The sequence below is a fragment of the Coregonus lavaretus genome, assembly GCF_964263955.1.
Source record: "Coregonus lavaretus genome assembly, chromosome: 11".
Classification (NCBI taxonomy): domain Eukaryota; kingdom Metazoa; phylum Chordata; class Actinopteri; order Salmoniformes; family Salmonidae; genus Coregonus; species Coregonus lavaretus.
This window is the reverse complement of record NC_139998.1, coordinates 54,009,978-54,025,811: the sequence shown is the minus strand read 5'-3', so window position 1 is coordinate 54,025,811 and position 15,834 is coordinate 54,009,978. Positions and strand designations below refer to the sequence as shown.

General features: G+C 49.8%; 1 protein-coding gene across 1 annotated transcript in view; it reads right to left on the bottom strand.

Annotated features, from left to right (window-relative positions):
* LOC311137447 (26S proteasome non-ATPase regulatory subunit 1-like) overlaps window positions 1–15,834 on the bottom strand; it is a 73,601-nt gene that overhangs the window by 15,719 nt on the left and 42,048 nt on the right. The window contains exons 18-19 of the mRNA XM_084171953.1: window positions 11,853–11,969; window positions 8,772–8,874 (exon numbers count right to left, since the gene is read on the bottom strand). Of these exons, the coding sequence (XP_084028079.1) occupies window positions 8,772–8,874; window positions 11,853–11,969 (220 nt within the window). The remainder of the gene's footprint in view (window positions 1–8,771; window positions 8,875–11,852; window positions 11,970–15,834) is intronic.

Genomic DNA, 15,834 nt, shown 5'->3' with positions numbered 1-15,834 from the left:
ATTAGGAACACCGGCTGCTCTTTCCGTGACAGACTGACCAAGTGAAAGCCATGATATTTTATTGATGTCACTTGTTAAATCCACATCAAATCATTGTGGATGAAGGGAAGGAGACCGGTTAAAGAAGGATTTTTAAGCCTTGAGACATGGACTGTGTATGTGTGCCATTCATAGGGTGAATGGGCAAGACAAAATATTTAAGTGACTTTGAACGGGGTATGGTAGTAGGTGCCAGGCGCACCGGTTTGTGTCAAGAACTGCAAAACTGCTGGGGTTTTCACGCTCAACAGTTTCCCATGTGTATCAAGAATGGTCCACCACCCAAAGGACATCCAAACAACTTGACACAACTGTGGGAAGCATTGGATTCAACATTGGCCAGCATCCCTGTGGAACACTTTTGACACCTAGTGTCCATGCCCCAACAAACTGAGGTTGTTCTGAGGGCAAAGGGTATTAGGAAGGTGTTCCTAATGTTTTGTCCACTCAGTGTATAAAAGACAGACACTAAACAGCTTCACATTTAGGAGCATGTACTAAGAAGTGTATTGTTTCTAGACATGAAAGAATGAGGGAACGTCTGGAGGGAGAAAGAGAGAGGGAACGTCTGGAGGGAGAAAGAGAGAGGGAACGTCTGGAGAGGGAAAGAGAGAGGGAACGTCTGGAGAGAGAGAGGGGGAACGTCTGGAGAGAGAGAGAGAGAGGGGGAACGTCTGGAGAGAGAAAGAGAGAGGGAACGTCTGGAGAGAGAAAGAGAGAGGGAACGTCTGGCGAGAGAGAGAGAGAGAGAGAGAGAGAGAACGTCTGGAGAGAGAGGGGGGGAACGTCTGGAGAGAGAGGGGGGAACGTCTGGAGAGAGAGGGGGGAACGTCTGGAGAGAGAGGGGGGAACGTCTGGAGAGAGAGGGGGGAACGTCTGGAGAGAGAGGGGGGAACGTCTGGAGAGAGAGGGGGGAACGTCTGGAGAGAGAGGGGGGAACGTCTGGAGAGAGAGGGGGGAACGTCTGGAGAGAGAGGGGGGAACGTCTGGAGAGAGAGGGGTGGAACGTCTGGAGAGAGAGGGGGGGAACGTCTGGAGAGAGAGGGGGGGAACGTCTGGAGAGAGAGGGGGGAACGTCTGGAGAGAGAGGGGGGAACGTCTGGAGAGAGAGGGGGGAACGTCTGGAGAGAGAGGGGGGAACGTCTGGAGAGAGAGAAATGGAGAGAGAGAACGTCTGGAGAGAGAGGGGGGGAACGTCTGGAGAGAGAGAAATGGAGAGAGAGAACGTCTGGAGAGAGAGGGGGGGAACGTCTGGAGAGAGAGGGGGGAACGTCTGGAGAGAGAGAGGGGGAACGTCTGGAGAGAGAGAGAGGGAGGAACGTCTGGAGAGAGAGAGAGAACGTCTGGAGAGAGAGAGGGGGGGAACGTCTGGAGAGAGAGAGAGAACGTCTGGAGAGAGAGAGAGAACGTCTGGAGAGAGAGGGGGGGAACGTCTGGAGAGAGAGGGGGGAACGTCTGGAGAGAGAGGGGGGGAACGTCTGGAGAGAGAGGGGGAACGTCTGGAGAGAGAGGGGGAACGTCTGGAGAGAGAGAGAGAGGGGGAACGTCTGGAGAGAGAGGGGGAACGTCTGGAGAGAGAGAGAGAGGGGGAACGTCTGGAGAGAGAGAGGGGGAACGTCTGTAGAGAGGGGGGGAACGTCTGGAGAAAGAGGGGGGAACGTCTGGAGAGAGAGAGAGAGAAATGGAGAGAGAACGTCTGGAGAGAGAACGTCTGGAGAGAGAGAGAGAGAACGTCTGGAGAGAGAGAGAGAGAACGTCTGGAGAGAGAGAGAGAACGTCTGGAGAGAGAGAAAGAGAGAACGTCTGGAGACAGAGAAAGAGAGAACGTCTGGAGACAGAGAAAGAGAGAACGTCTGGAGAGAGAGAAAGAGAGAACGTCTGGAGAGAGAGAAAGAGAGAACGTCTGGAGAGAGAGAAAGAGAAAACGTCTGGAGAGAGAGAAAGAGAAAACGTCTGGAGAGAGAGAAAGAGAAAACGTCTGGAGAGAGAGAGAACGTCTGGAGAGAGAAAGAGAGAACGTCTGGAGAGAGAAAGAGAGAACGTCTGGAGAGAGAGAGACAAAACGTCTGGAGAGAGAGAAAACGTCTGGAGAGAGAGAGACAAAACGTCTGGAGAGAGAGAGACAAAACGTCTGGAGAGAGAGAGACAAAACGTCTGGAGAGAGAGAGACAAAACGTCTGGAGAGAGAGAGACAAAACGTCTGGAGAGAGAGAGACAAAACGTCTGGAGAGAGAGAGAGAAAATGTCTGGAGAGAGAGAGAGAACGTCTGGAGAGAGAGAGAGAATGTCTGGAGAGAGAGAGAGAACGTCTGGAGAGAGAGAGAGAGAGAACGTCTGGAGAGAGAGAGAATATCCGGAGAGAGAGAGAGAGAGAATGTCCGAAGAGAGAGGGGGGAACGTCTGGAGAAAGAGAGAGAGAGAGGGGGAACGTCTGGAGAGAGAGAGAGAGGGGGGGAACGTCTGGAGAGAGAGAGAGGGGGAAACTTCTGGAGAGAGAGAGAGGGGAACGTCTGGAGAGAGAGAGAGGGAGGGAACGTCTGGAGAGAGAGAGAGGGAGGGAACGTCTGGAGAGAGAGAGGGAGGGAACGTCTGGAGAGAGAGAGAGGGAGGGAACGTCTGGAGAGAGAGAGAGGGAGGGAACGTCTGGAGAGAGAGAGAGGGAGGGAACGTCTGGAGAGAGAGAGAGGGAGGGAACGTCTGGAGAGAGAGAGGGAGGGAACGTCTGGAGAGAGAGAGGGAGGGAACGTCTGGAGAGAGAGAGAGGGAGGGAACGTCTGGAGAGAGAGAGAGGGAGGGAACGTCTGGAGAGAGAGAGAGGGAGGGAACGTCTGGAGAGAGAGAGAGGGAGGGAACGTCTGGAGAGAGAGAGAGGGAGGGAACGTCTGGAGAGAGAGAGAGGGAGGGAACGTCTGGAGAGAGAGAGAGGGAGGGAACGTCTGGAGAGAGAGAGAGAGATCAAAAAAAAAAAAACGGAATATAATGATATTCCAAAAAAGGTCCGGAAATCAGGATGACAAATATAAATTCTATTTGGACACAGTTCTATTAGAACACACCAAAAATTACACGTATCTAGGACTAAATATCAGCAACACAGGTAGCTTTCACATGGCTGTGAATGAGCTGAGAGACAAAGCAAGAGCATTCTACGCCATTAAAAGGAATATTAAAATCGAAATTCCAATTAGAATCTGGCTCAAAATGTTCCAATCAGTTATAGAACCAATTGTATGGGGCCGCTCTCTAATACCGAATTTACCAAATGGGACAAACATCCAATCGAAATACTGCATGCAGAGTTTTGCAAGACTGTATTGCAAGTGCAAAGAAAAACTCCAATAACGCATGTAGAGCAGAATTGGGCCAATACCCCCTCCTTATTCTAATAGAAAAAAGAGCCATCAAATTTTACAACCATCTAAAAACAAGTGATCCCAAAACATTCCATCACACAGCTCTACTATGTCAAGAGATGAAACAAGAGAAGAGTCCCCTCAGCCAGCTGGTTCTGAGGCTCAGTTCACTAATCAAAACCAACCTCATAGAGCCTCAGGACAGCACTCAGAAAATCTGGCCCAACCAAATCATCACAAAGCAAAAAGAAAAATATATCACTTATTGGAAAGACACCACAAAAAATCAAAGTAAACTTCAATGCTATTTGGCTCTAAACAGACAGTACATGGTGGCAGACTATCTGACGACTGTGACTGATAGAAAACTGAGGAAAACAATGACTAGGTACAGACTCAGTGAGCACAGTCTAGCTATAGAGACCGGTCGTCACAGGCAAACCTGGATGCAAAGAGAGGACAGGCTGCACTCACTCTGCCCCCATGGAGAGGTAGAGACAGAGCTGCATTTCCTATTACACTGTGACAAATACTCAGACCTAAGAGAATCTTTCTTTGCCAAAATTATCATTCAGTACCTAGAATTTGAAACTATAAAAGAGTTAATATTTACAAATATTTATTGGGTGAAAAGCCAAAATGTGCAATTTTGGCAGCCAAATATGTGTCCTCCTGCTACAACCTGAGGGACAGCCAGTGAAAAGTGTAATGTAATGTCAATAATATTTCCTATTTTGTTTTGGCTTTCATACCATGTCATGTGTCTTCTCAGTCATGTTGAGACTGGTCGACTACTATTGCTTTAATATATTATTATTGTCATTAATATTGTTGTTGTAGTTGCTGTTATTGGTAATCACATTTCCACTACTACTATTAGTATTGCTGTTGTTATATGTATACTTTACATTTACATTTACATTTTAGTCATTTAGCAGACGCTCTTATCCAGAGCGACTTACAGTTAGTGAATACATCTTTTTTTATACTGGCCCCCCGTGGGAATCGAACCCGCAACCCTGGCGTTGCAAACGCCATGCTCTATCAACTGAGCTACATCCCTGCCGGCCATTCCCTCCAGGGCCAATTGTGCGCCGCCCATGAGTCTCCTGGTCGCGGCCGGCTGCGACAGAGCCTGGATTCGAACCAGGATCTCTAGTGGCACAGTTAGCACTGCGATGCAGTGCCTTAGACCACTGCGCCACTCAGGAGCCTACTTTGACAATGTAAGTAATTTAACTTGCCATGTCAATAAAGTCTATTGAATTGAATTGAGCGAGAGAACGTCTGGAGAGAGAGAGAGGGGGAACGTCTGGAGAGAGAGAGGGGGAACATCTGGAGAGAGAGAGGGGGAACGTCTGGAGAGAGAGAGAGAGGGGGAACGTCTGGAGAGAGAGAGAGAGGGGGAACGTCTGGAGAGAGAGAGGGGGAACGTCTGGAGAGAGAGAGAGAGGGGGAACGTCTGGAGAGAGAGAGAGAGGGGGAACGTCTGGAGAGAGAGAGAGAGGGGGAACGTCTGGAGAGAGAGGGGGAACGTCTGGAGAGAGAGGGGGAACGTCTGGAGAGAGGGGGGGAACGTCTGGAGAGAGAGAGAGAGGGGGAACGTCTGGAGAGAGAGAGAGAGGGGGAACGTCTGGAGAGAGAGGGGGAACGTCTGGAGAGAGAGGGGGAACGTCTGGAGAGAGGGGGGGAACGTCTGGAGAGAGAGAGAGAGGGGGAACGTCTGGAGAGAGGGGGGGAACGTCTGGAGAGAGAGAGAGAGGGGGAACGTCTGGAGAGAGAGAGAGAGGGGGAACGTCTGGAGAGAGAGGGGGAACGTCTGGAGAGAGAGGGGGAACGTCTGGAGAGAGGGGGGGAACGTCTGGAGAGAGAGGGGGGGAACGTCTGGAGAGAGAGGGGGAACGTCTGGAGAGAGAGAGGGGGAACGTCTGGAGAGAGAGAGGGAATGTCTGGAGAGAGAGAGGGGGAACGTCTGGAGAGAGGGGGGAACGTCTGGAGAGAGGGGGGGAACGTCTGGAGAGAGGGGCGAAACGTCTGGAGAGAGGGGCGAAACGTCTGGAGAGAGAGGGGGGACGTCTGGAGAGAGAGGGGGGACGTCTGGAGAGAGAGGGGGGACGTCTGGAGAGAGAGGGGGGACGTCTGGAGAGAGAGAGGGGGAACGTCTGGAGAGAGAGAGGGGGAACGTCTGGAGAGAGAGAGGGGGAACGTCTGGAGAGAGAGAGGGGGAACGTCTGGAGAGAGAGAGGGGGAACGTCTGGAGAGAGAGAGGGGGAACGTCTGGAGAGAGAGAGGGGGAACGTCTGGAGAGAGAGAGGGGGAACGTCTGGAGAGAGAGAGGGGGAACGTCTGGAGAGAGAGGGGGAACGTCTGGAGAGAGGGGGGGAACGTCTGGAGAGAGGGGGGAACGTCTGGAGAGAGAGGGGGAACGTCTGGAGAGAGGGGGGGAACGTCTGGAGAGAGGGGGGGAACGTCTGGAGAGAGAGGGGGGGAACGTCTGGAGAGAGAGGGGGAACGTCTGGAGAGAGAGAGGGGGAACGTCTGGAGAGAGAGAGGGGGAACGTCTGGAGAGAGAGAGGGGGGAACGTCTGGAGAGAGAGAGGGGGGAACGTCTGGAGAGAGAGAGGGGGGAACGTCTGGAGAGAGGGGGGAACGTCTGGAGAGAGGGGGGGAACGTCTGGAGAGAGGGGGGAACGTCTGGAGAGAGGGGGGAACGTCTGGAGAGAGGGGGGGGGAACGTCTGGAGAGAGGGGGGGAACGTCTGGAGAGAGGGGCGAAACGTCTGGAGAGAGGGGCGAAACGTCTGGAGAGAGAGGGGGGACGTCTGGAGAGAGAGGGGGGACGTCTGGAGAGAGAGGGGGAACGTCTGGAGAGAGAGAGGGGGAACGTCTGGAGAGAGAGAGGGGGAACGTCTGGAGAGAGAGAGGGGGAACGTCTGGAGAGAGAGAGGGGGAACGTCTGGAGAGAGAGAGGGGGAACGTCTGGAGAGAGAGAGGGGGAACGTCTGGAGAGAGAGAGGGGGAACGTCTGGAGAGAGAGAGGGGGAACGTTTGGAGAGAGAGGGGGAACGTCTGGAGAGAGGGGGGGAACGTCTGGAGAGAGGGGGGGAACGTCTGGAGAGAGAGGGGGAACGTCTGGAGAGAGGGGGGGAACGTCTGGAGAGAGAGGGGGGGAACGTCTGGAGAGAGAGGGGGAACGTCTGGAGAGAGAGAGGGGGAACGTCTGGAGAGAGAGAGGGGGAACGTCTGGAGAGAGAGAGGGGGGAACGTCTGGAGAGAGAGAGGGGGGAACGTCTGGAGAGAGGGGGGAACGTCTGGAGAGAGGGGGGGAACGTCTGGAGAGAGGGGGGGAACGTCTGGAGAGAGGGGGGAACGTCTGGAGAGAGGGGGGGGGAACGTCTGGAGAGAGGGGGGGAACGTCTGGAGAGAGGGGCGAAACGTCTGGAGAGAGAGGGGGGACGTCTGGAGAGAGAGGGGGGACGTCTGGAGAGAGAGGGGGGACGTCTGGAGAGAGAGGGGGAACGTCTGGAGAGAGAGAGGGAGAACGTCTGGAGAGAGAGAGAGAGGGGGAACGTCTGGAGAGAGAGAGAGAGGGGGAACGTCTGGAGAGAGAGAGAGCGGGGGAACGTCTGGAGAGAGAGAGGGGGAACGTCTGGAGAGAGAGAGAGAGGGGGAACGTCTGGAGAGAGAGAGAGAGGGGGAACGTCTGGAGAGAGAGAGGGGGAACGTCTGGAGAGAGAGAGGGGGAACGTCTGGAGAGAGAGAGAGGGGGAACGTCTGGAGAGAGAGAGAGAGGGGGAACGTCTGGAGAGAGAGAGGGGGAACGTCTGGAGAGAGAGAGGGGGAACGTCTGGAGAGAGAGAGGGGGAACGTCTGGAGAGAGAGAGGGGGAACGTCTGGAGAGAGAGAGGGGGAACGTCTGGAGAGAGGGGGGGGACGTCTGGAGAGAGAGAGGGGGAACGTCTGGAGAGAGAGGGGGAACGTCTGGAGAGAGAGGGGGGGAATGGTTGGGCGTGTGGTTGTTTGCGAGAGCTGCTTCCGAAGTCTAAACCCTCTGTAATGAACACCAGAGATCATGAAACGGAACCCAAATGGCTTCTGCCTGTCATATTTCATACGATTATCCAACTGCCCCCAAAACCCCAACCCCACTTGTAACTAAAGACTAATACTCCACATCCCCTTATCTGAAATCAAAGTGGTACACTAGAAGTGAAGTGATGGTTCTTTAGGGGGGAAGCTGCCGTCCTGACGTCACTCAACACCTAGCCTTCCAGGCTCAACACATGGATGTGTATCAGGGAGCAGTGGCCTGACAGTTGTTAAGGGTAGTAGAGGGAGAGTAGAGAGCCTCAGTGTGCTATCTGGCAAATGACCCCATATTAAGATCTTGTCTGGGCGGTTTCACGCGACGGAAAACAGGGGGGGGGGGGGATTCTGGAGTTCTTTATCTTGGCAGGAGAACGAGGGCTCCCAGTTTGGTCTCGACCGTTGCTATAGTGACAAGGATCTGCTGAAAGCATTATGGGAACAAAAATAAACACTGCTGCAGTACGAGAGCAAGTACGACACACACAAAGAGTACACACACACACACAAAGAGTACACACACACACACACAAAGAGTACACACACACACACACAAAGAGTACACACACACACACAAAGAGTACACACACACACACACAAAGAGTACACACACACACACACACAATTCAGATGTACTCGTGTTGCGAGGGTCAAATTTGACTAAGTATTCTTATAAATGAAACAAGGCTTGGTTGTTTTATACACCTGATGGTGTATTCAGACAGCGTTTAACACATAGGGGCCTTGCTGGTTTCTCTCAAGCTAATACACAAGGCCCAATGTTAGCACTGGAGAATACCTTACTGCTCCAGCCTGCGTTTGGAGTTTGCATATACACATCTGTGTGTGTGTGTGTGTGTGTGTGTGTGTGTGTGTGTGTGTGTGTGTATGCGCTTGATGTGATGATGTGCAGCTCTCTGGGACCCCACACACACACTGTACGCTTCTGCACACACACACACACACACTGCCGTCAGACTAACAGTAATCACAAGAGTAATGTGGCTGTTCTCATTGCTGGTCCGCCAGGCGCTAATGCATCGTAGCACGATCACTTCCAAAGAAGAAGGGAGTTGGGAAAGATCACAGGACGGGGGGACGGGGGGGGGGGCAAGCCCTGGGGGGGCGGCTGGGACCGGACCCCCTGTAAACCTTGCCAACACACACATACGCAGGCACACCTCCCCTTAACAGCAGACAGAAACAGATATATACACCCTCGCGTCTTCTGAAGAAATCCAACCCCTGCCTCCAAATGTCAGTCACAACACACACTTGGATACAAGACACTGACCTGCATCCAGGATGCCCTGGGCCAGGATGGCCCCGAACTTCGCCATGACGTCATCGTGCTTGTCGTTGATGACCTTAGAGTAGAGCTGCCGGAACTGGTTCACCTGTGTGTCGGGAAAACAACAAAAAACATTACGACTCAAACCCATTGTTCAGTTCTTTTGGTGGGCCTCCACATTACAATATAGCACTCTTATTAAAGGAAATATACTTAAGAAGTTCTTTGTTGTCAGTTTTTTTTTTTTGCAGCATATGGGAAACCTTTTGTCTGCCACGTTGCTTTGGCTCTGATTAAGTCAATGTGCATGCCAGGGCCCACATTTGGGACTGACATTAAGCATGAGACGCCCATTCCCCCCTTAACATTAAAACGGGTTGAAACACTTTGACGAGAGCCACTGCTGGTGGAAGGTAAGGACTATTCTAGAAACCCTTTTATGTTTCTCTGACTCATTAGCATTAGAAATTAGCATGGAAAACTGCTGGAACCGGCATCTTTTAGCTTCACTATTTGGAGATAGGGGCACATAATTAAATCTATAAGAAGAAAGGGTGAAATGGCTAAAACACTACCGTTCATATTTCCATGTAACATATTTAAAAGGGAAATTAAAGAGTGATGGACATGTGAAGTAAGTGATCCACCTGCGAGCGTGAGACACGACTCGGGGAACACGATTTAACACAACTGCACCCAACATCCTTCCTGTTTCATTGAATACTTGAAAACCTCAGCTTGACTTCACATTTAAAAACAGGCCGACTGCAATTAATGACAGCGTGGTCTCACAAAATAACCCATAGAGGGTGTGTGTGTGTGTGTGTGTATATGAGAGAAAAGTTGAGTTGAGCGTGTGCGTTTACGTTCGTGGCACATATGTACCGGGTGTGTGTGGCTCGAAATACACAGTATATACAGTGCATTCGGAAAGTATTCAGACCCCTTCTCTACATTTTGTTAAGTTACAGCCTTGTTCTAAAATTGATTAAATTATTTTTTCCCCTCAGCTCCAGAGTTCCTCTGTGGCGATGGGAGAACCTTCCAGAAGGACAACCATCTCTGCAGCACTCCACCAATCAGGCTTTTATGCTAGAGTGGCCAGACGGTAGCCACTCCTCAGTAAAAGACACAACAGCCCGCTTAGAGTTTGCCAAAAGACACCTAAAGGGCTCTCAGACCATGAGAAACAAGATTCTCTGGTCTGATGAAACCAAGATTGAACTCTTTGGCCTGAATGCCAAGCGTCACATCTGGAGGAAACCTGGCACCATCCCTACGATGAAGCATGGTGGTGGCAGCATCATGCTGTAGGGATGTTTTTCAGTGGCAGGGACTGGGAGACTAGTCAGGATCAAGGCAAAGATGAACTGAGCAAAGTACAGAGAGATCCTTGATGAAAACCTGCTCCAGAGCACTCAGGACCTCAGACTGGGGTGAAGGTTCATCTTCCAACAGGACAACGATCCTAAGCACACAGCCAAGACAACGCAGGAGTGCTTTCAGAACAAGTCTCTGAATGTCCTTGAGTGGCCCAGTCCGGACTTGAACCCGCTCGAACATCTATGGAGAGACCTGAAAATAGCTGTGCAGTGATGCTCCCCATCCAACCTGAGAGCTTGAGAGGATCTGCAGAGAAGAATGGGAGAATCGCTACAAATACAGGTGTGCCAAGCTTGTAGCGTCAAGACTAACTGTAATCGCTGCCAAAGGTGCTTCAACAAAGTACTGAGTAAAGGGTCTGAATACTTATGTCAATGTGATATTTCCGTTTTTTATTGTCTAAAAACCTGTTTTTGCTTTGTCATTATGGGGTATTGTGTGTAAATTGATGAGGAAAATAACGATTTAATCAATTTTAGAATAAGGCTGTAACGTAACAAAATGTGGGAAAAGTCAAGGGGTCTGAATACTTTCCCAATGCACTGTAAATGTGCGCTGTGAAACAAGCCAGCAGGCGAGCAGTCCCCTAACTGTATAGCAGTATGTGCATAAACAATCTGCATGCCCAAGGTGCACAGACACGCCCGCCGTACTGCCACCATCATCATCATCATCAGTGACAGAGCACACTAAACTAAATCTGGAAAGATGCTGGACGTTAAACAGGCCAGCCCCCAGAGCAAACACAGTCACAAGTGTAGTGCCTCCTGCCCTTTCCAGTTTAAAGGTGAACTATGCATAAATCGCTCCACCGTTTCCTGTTTGCTAAAATCCTAATAGTTCCCCTAATTTCAGTTTATGTGACAAAACAAGCAAGTATAGTGTAGAGAATCATTGTACCATCTAAACCGCTGTGAAATATATTTTCCATAACCATAGATATTGTATTTTGAGCTGTTTGAAGCTGGTGTACACAACAGAAAGTAAAAGACGCAAAAACAAAACTTTAACGGGAAGCATAGAAATAGCGCACATAGAACAGATCTACCGCTTCTTAGACTGGCTTTCCATGAGAATAAGAGCTATAACTCACATTTCTGAGATTTTGGTCGGGTCGTCCAAAAAGTTGGAACTATTTCAGCTTCAAACCAGTCTTGCTTGAACAAGTGTAGTGCCTCCTGATGTTTCCAGTTTAAAACCAGTCTCTCTTGAACAATCTCTCACAACGCCCCGAGCCTGTTGCTGTAACATTACAGGCCGTGACCAGAGGAAGCTTGAAAATGTGTCTGGCATTTCTTAAAACGGTTATGACAGAAGTTGTGCAAAACGGAGAAAGAAAAGGAGCTCCTTTTAGCTAGCCTCCTTTTCTCGCTCCCTCATTGTAGTCAGTATAAGCTGTGGTCATATTAGGCACATCATCACTCAGCTGAAAGCTTGAAACACAGACACCATTTGGTTAGGACCCAGAGCCTCCACGGGGGGGGGGGGGGGGGGGGGTTAGGGTTCATCAGGAGAGAAGTAGAGGACTGGACTCAAAATAGAGAACATTTCTATAGGCTAGCATCACATTTAAACAGATAATTCCATTAGCCATACAACTTCAATATATTGTAGTCAGGTGAATAACAAAAAGGTACTGGTGGCCAATTTCTCTGCTAAATGTGTGCTGTGAATGGGATGACCCGTTTCTCACCCACCCACCTTGGGACAGGTGACCTCGGTCTGCTGGATCATGATGAGTGCAGAGGAGATGAGAGCACCCTGTCTGACGTAGTTCACTGGGTCGTTGGTCATCGGTTCCAGCAGGTTGATGGCCTCCTGAGAAGGGAGAAAGAAAAACAGAACAACTTGTCAATGACCATAAAATACACTAATTAAACTAACACCTAAGATGACCACTTGACCAGCAAACGGCCAAACCCTAAAGATGAGAGGTTATCGTGCTGATTCGCTTAGAGTCTAAGTAAACAGATACATCAAGTTTGGTGCAATTCCCCAAGTACGAGTGCAGTACTACCGGAGTATAAGCCTCAGCTCCGTACGGGAGAAGAGGCTCAGGAAGGTCAACGGTGAACTCTCTCAGCCTGGCTCAGGAACCTCTACGCCAGTGTTTGGACCAGCGCTCTTCTGTTGTATTAAGAGTTTAGCGCTGGCAGAAGTTGCTAGGAAAAACCTTGGCACTGAGCAGTGAGGATCCAAGATGAGGTCTACAATCACTTCAGATCTCTATCGGAATCATAGATTGAAACCTTATTGTCCTTAAAATGATTTTTTTAAATGTACAATCTGCATATTAAAACAATATAAAAGGATGGGTGAGCATCCCCTGAAAACTACACAAAAAGAAAGGCTTTAAGAACTGAACAACTCAGAATCTGATCTCTTTGGATTTAGTTTCTTCGCAGTGGTCTTCCTAGGTCAGCAGAATCCTACTACTTCCTCCCATCATGCCACGTCAATGAGGAGCAAGGAGAGGGCCTCCCTCACTGTTCTTAGCTGTTCCACTGTAGCCCACACTGCCGGCCCCCCAGAGGGCGGAATCCACTCTCCACGAGAGAAAACATATCGACGACACGAGATGGAGAAAATAAACCCAAATGAATACATAAAAAAAACTTCAATTAAACACTAGGCCTATAGGCTATGCCTACGCTGCGTTGTAAATCTGAGCTGATAAAACATTTCAGGCATTTCAGGCTAAACAACTAGTGCCTATGCAACACATTGTAATCCAATCTTTACTGGCGCATTTCAAACTATCCTTTTGTGCAGCCGGGAACTAGTTCTGTACGATGGCGAGTGGTGGTGGCGGGGGGGGGTCGATAAACCAGAATTGGAGGATCCTCCATCATCGTTTAAATCTCCAGTTTGCAAACATTTTTGGCTTCACAGATTACAACGGCGACGGACAGAGAGTTGTGGATAAAACGTTAACAGTATGTCGCCACTGCTCAACGAGAATAGCCTATGCAGAATGGCACGTGTAGATAGCTTGTTGTTGTTGGCCAATCACAAGTCATCAAAGCAGTACTACAGTCATAGGGCCTTCATGTGTGGCAAAGCAAGTTAGGAGATTATCTAATCAATGTCAAAACGGAATTTAAATGATGGAATTAAACATTTAATGAGAAGGATAGGCTACAACGACCAAGAGCCAACAGGTAGGCTGCTACACAATAATCTGGATGGAGGTGTTATTTGTAACTGTAGGACAGGGAGAAAGCGCATGAAGCCTCAATTAGCCTAGCTAGCTAGCTTAGCTAACTTGCTTCTCTCGGGTACTACGGAATCCTATTGGATGATAAATAACCTAGCTATGACAAGCTAGAAGTTAGTCTACTAGCACGAGTCGGCTTGCTATGGTTGGTTGCCGTCTCTCTGAATCTACCTCCCTCCTTCTTGTGCCCCGTGTCACTCACAGTAAACACAGTGACCCTCCCATGCGCTTCATGAGCTCTGGTTAATAAAGTAGCTTACAAATGTACTTTTCTAATGCTTCCCTCACCTGGGATCGGAACCGGGTCTGGATCTGACTAGGTCTATACGGAACTGGTCCAGTTGTTCTCGGGTCAGTTCGGAACAGGTCTCTATATTTAAAAAATTATTTATGCATATCGGGTCCGGGTGGGAAAGCACCAGGTCCATTTCGAAATGGGTCCAACTTTTTGGACCCGTGAAGACCTCCACTTGAGGCACAACATTACAATTCATGTCACAACAGACAATGCCAGCAACATTGTGAATGCTGTCACAGAAGCTGGACTTGGGCCACAAAAATAGGGTGCTTTTTAGTCTTTCAACAAATAAAGAAAAATTAACTACAGTAACGGTCGGCATTTAAATTTTCCCACTGTACTGTAAACGAACCGTGATCCAAAAAAACCTCAATACGCACCGATACGTGGGTTTGGTGAACCATTACACCCCTAGTCGGCGTAGGTTTTAATTGAGAGTATTTACTGTCAGGTCCAATCAGCAGAGCTGGCTGATGCAGACCAATGGCATACAGGGGCCTCAGTAGTACTTGTAGGGTGACATCACTCCTTCGGGCTTGATGAGAATTCTACACTGGTCAGAGTGTTCTATATATTGATTGAGTCAAACATAACTGCTGCTATTACTTGCCTATTTGAAATGTGTAGAATATCTCATGTTAAAACTTTAAAAAGGACTGCGTAGTCACTCAGTAGAATTAGAATAATTAGAATGTTTACACAAGGCTGGTAAAAAAAAAAAAAGTGGCTTCTCACACAGAGTGCATTTTCTACCCAATTCGTGAAACCCAAAAACTGCACGTCGCTTGAATTTTCATGACGACGCACACCTTTGTATTGACGTATAGGGAGCATGAAATGGGGTCCAAATCGCTTTCCTCTTAATGTTTTTACTCAACACCAGGCAGCAAGAACCGAAATTACAGGGCAATAAAAAAATCTCCAAACCCCCAGGTGAATAAATGATGGCAGAGGGAATGAGCTCCATGTAATAGCTAGGTGACCCACTTCTCCAGCCACAACACCACTCCACTCCCCGAAGGAAGGAGCTAACGTACTGGAGGAGACCGGCTGTGTGAACACTGGAGTCCTGGTCTGGCCCAGACTAGTGTAGGGCCTAGAACATTCTCCCTCTGGGCACCAGGGCCCGAGTGTAATGGGCTGTGACTCTGCTTGGGCTTCGGCACCTGAGAGTGATCAACCCACATCGTTAAGCGGTTCTGGGCCTGGCGGCAGCCTCTCTTCTATCCCTGACCACAATGTCCTCGTCTGGCCGACAGGGTACAGCTCAGTGGCAATATGCCAACCAAACAGAAACCAAACTCACCCCCCAGTTGCGCAATATATCAAATGTACCTCAGGCATTCCCTTTGTAATTCACTTACACCACACGTTTTTTTTTGTGATGCTCTGGATCGACGTGCACGACAACGTGTTCCAGCTCCCGCAAATATCCAGCAACTTCGCACAGACATTGAAGAAGAGTGGGACAACATTCCTTAGGCCACGATCAACAGCCTGATCAACTCTATGAGAAGGAGATGGTCAACCAGGCGGGTTCTAGGATCTCCATGTAAACACTAGTGCACAAGCATTCCGCTACACCCGTAATAACATCTGCTAAATATGTGTATGTGACCAATAAAATCGGGATTTTTAACAGTTGAATGCTTCATCAGTGTTGGTTCAGATTGGAGCCCCTCTGAGCCCAGTCTCCACATAGGAGCCATGCTAGGTCCTATCCTGGCTGTGATTCTCGCTGTGTGCGAGGCGTGATCATGGCCCCTATTCCAGCAGAGCGGTTTCCTCAGAGTCCTGCCACTCTATTCAGTCTGATAGACACCAACAGCTGCTAAAAATTCCCTGGGGGGCAGCTGCCTAGTTAGGATACACTGGTATCCGGTGGTGTTTGTTTGTTTTGCTACACACATGGTGTGTGGGAGGGATACACCACAGCCCTGTGGCAGGCTAGGAGCCCTGTGGCAGGCTAGGAGCCCTGTGGCAGGCTAGGAGCCCTGTGGAATGCTAGGAGCCCTGTGGCAGGCTAGGAGCCCTGTGGCAGGCTAGGAGCCCTGTGGCAGGCTAGGAGCCCTGTGGCATGCTAGGAGCGCTGTGGCAGGCTAGGAGCGCTGTGGCAGGCTAGGAGCCCTGTGGCAGGCTAGGAGCCCTGTGGAATGATAGGAGCCCTG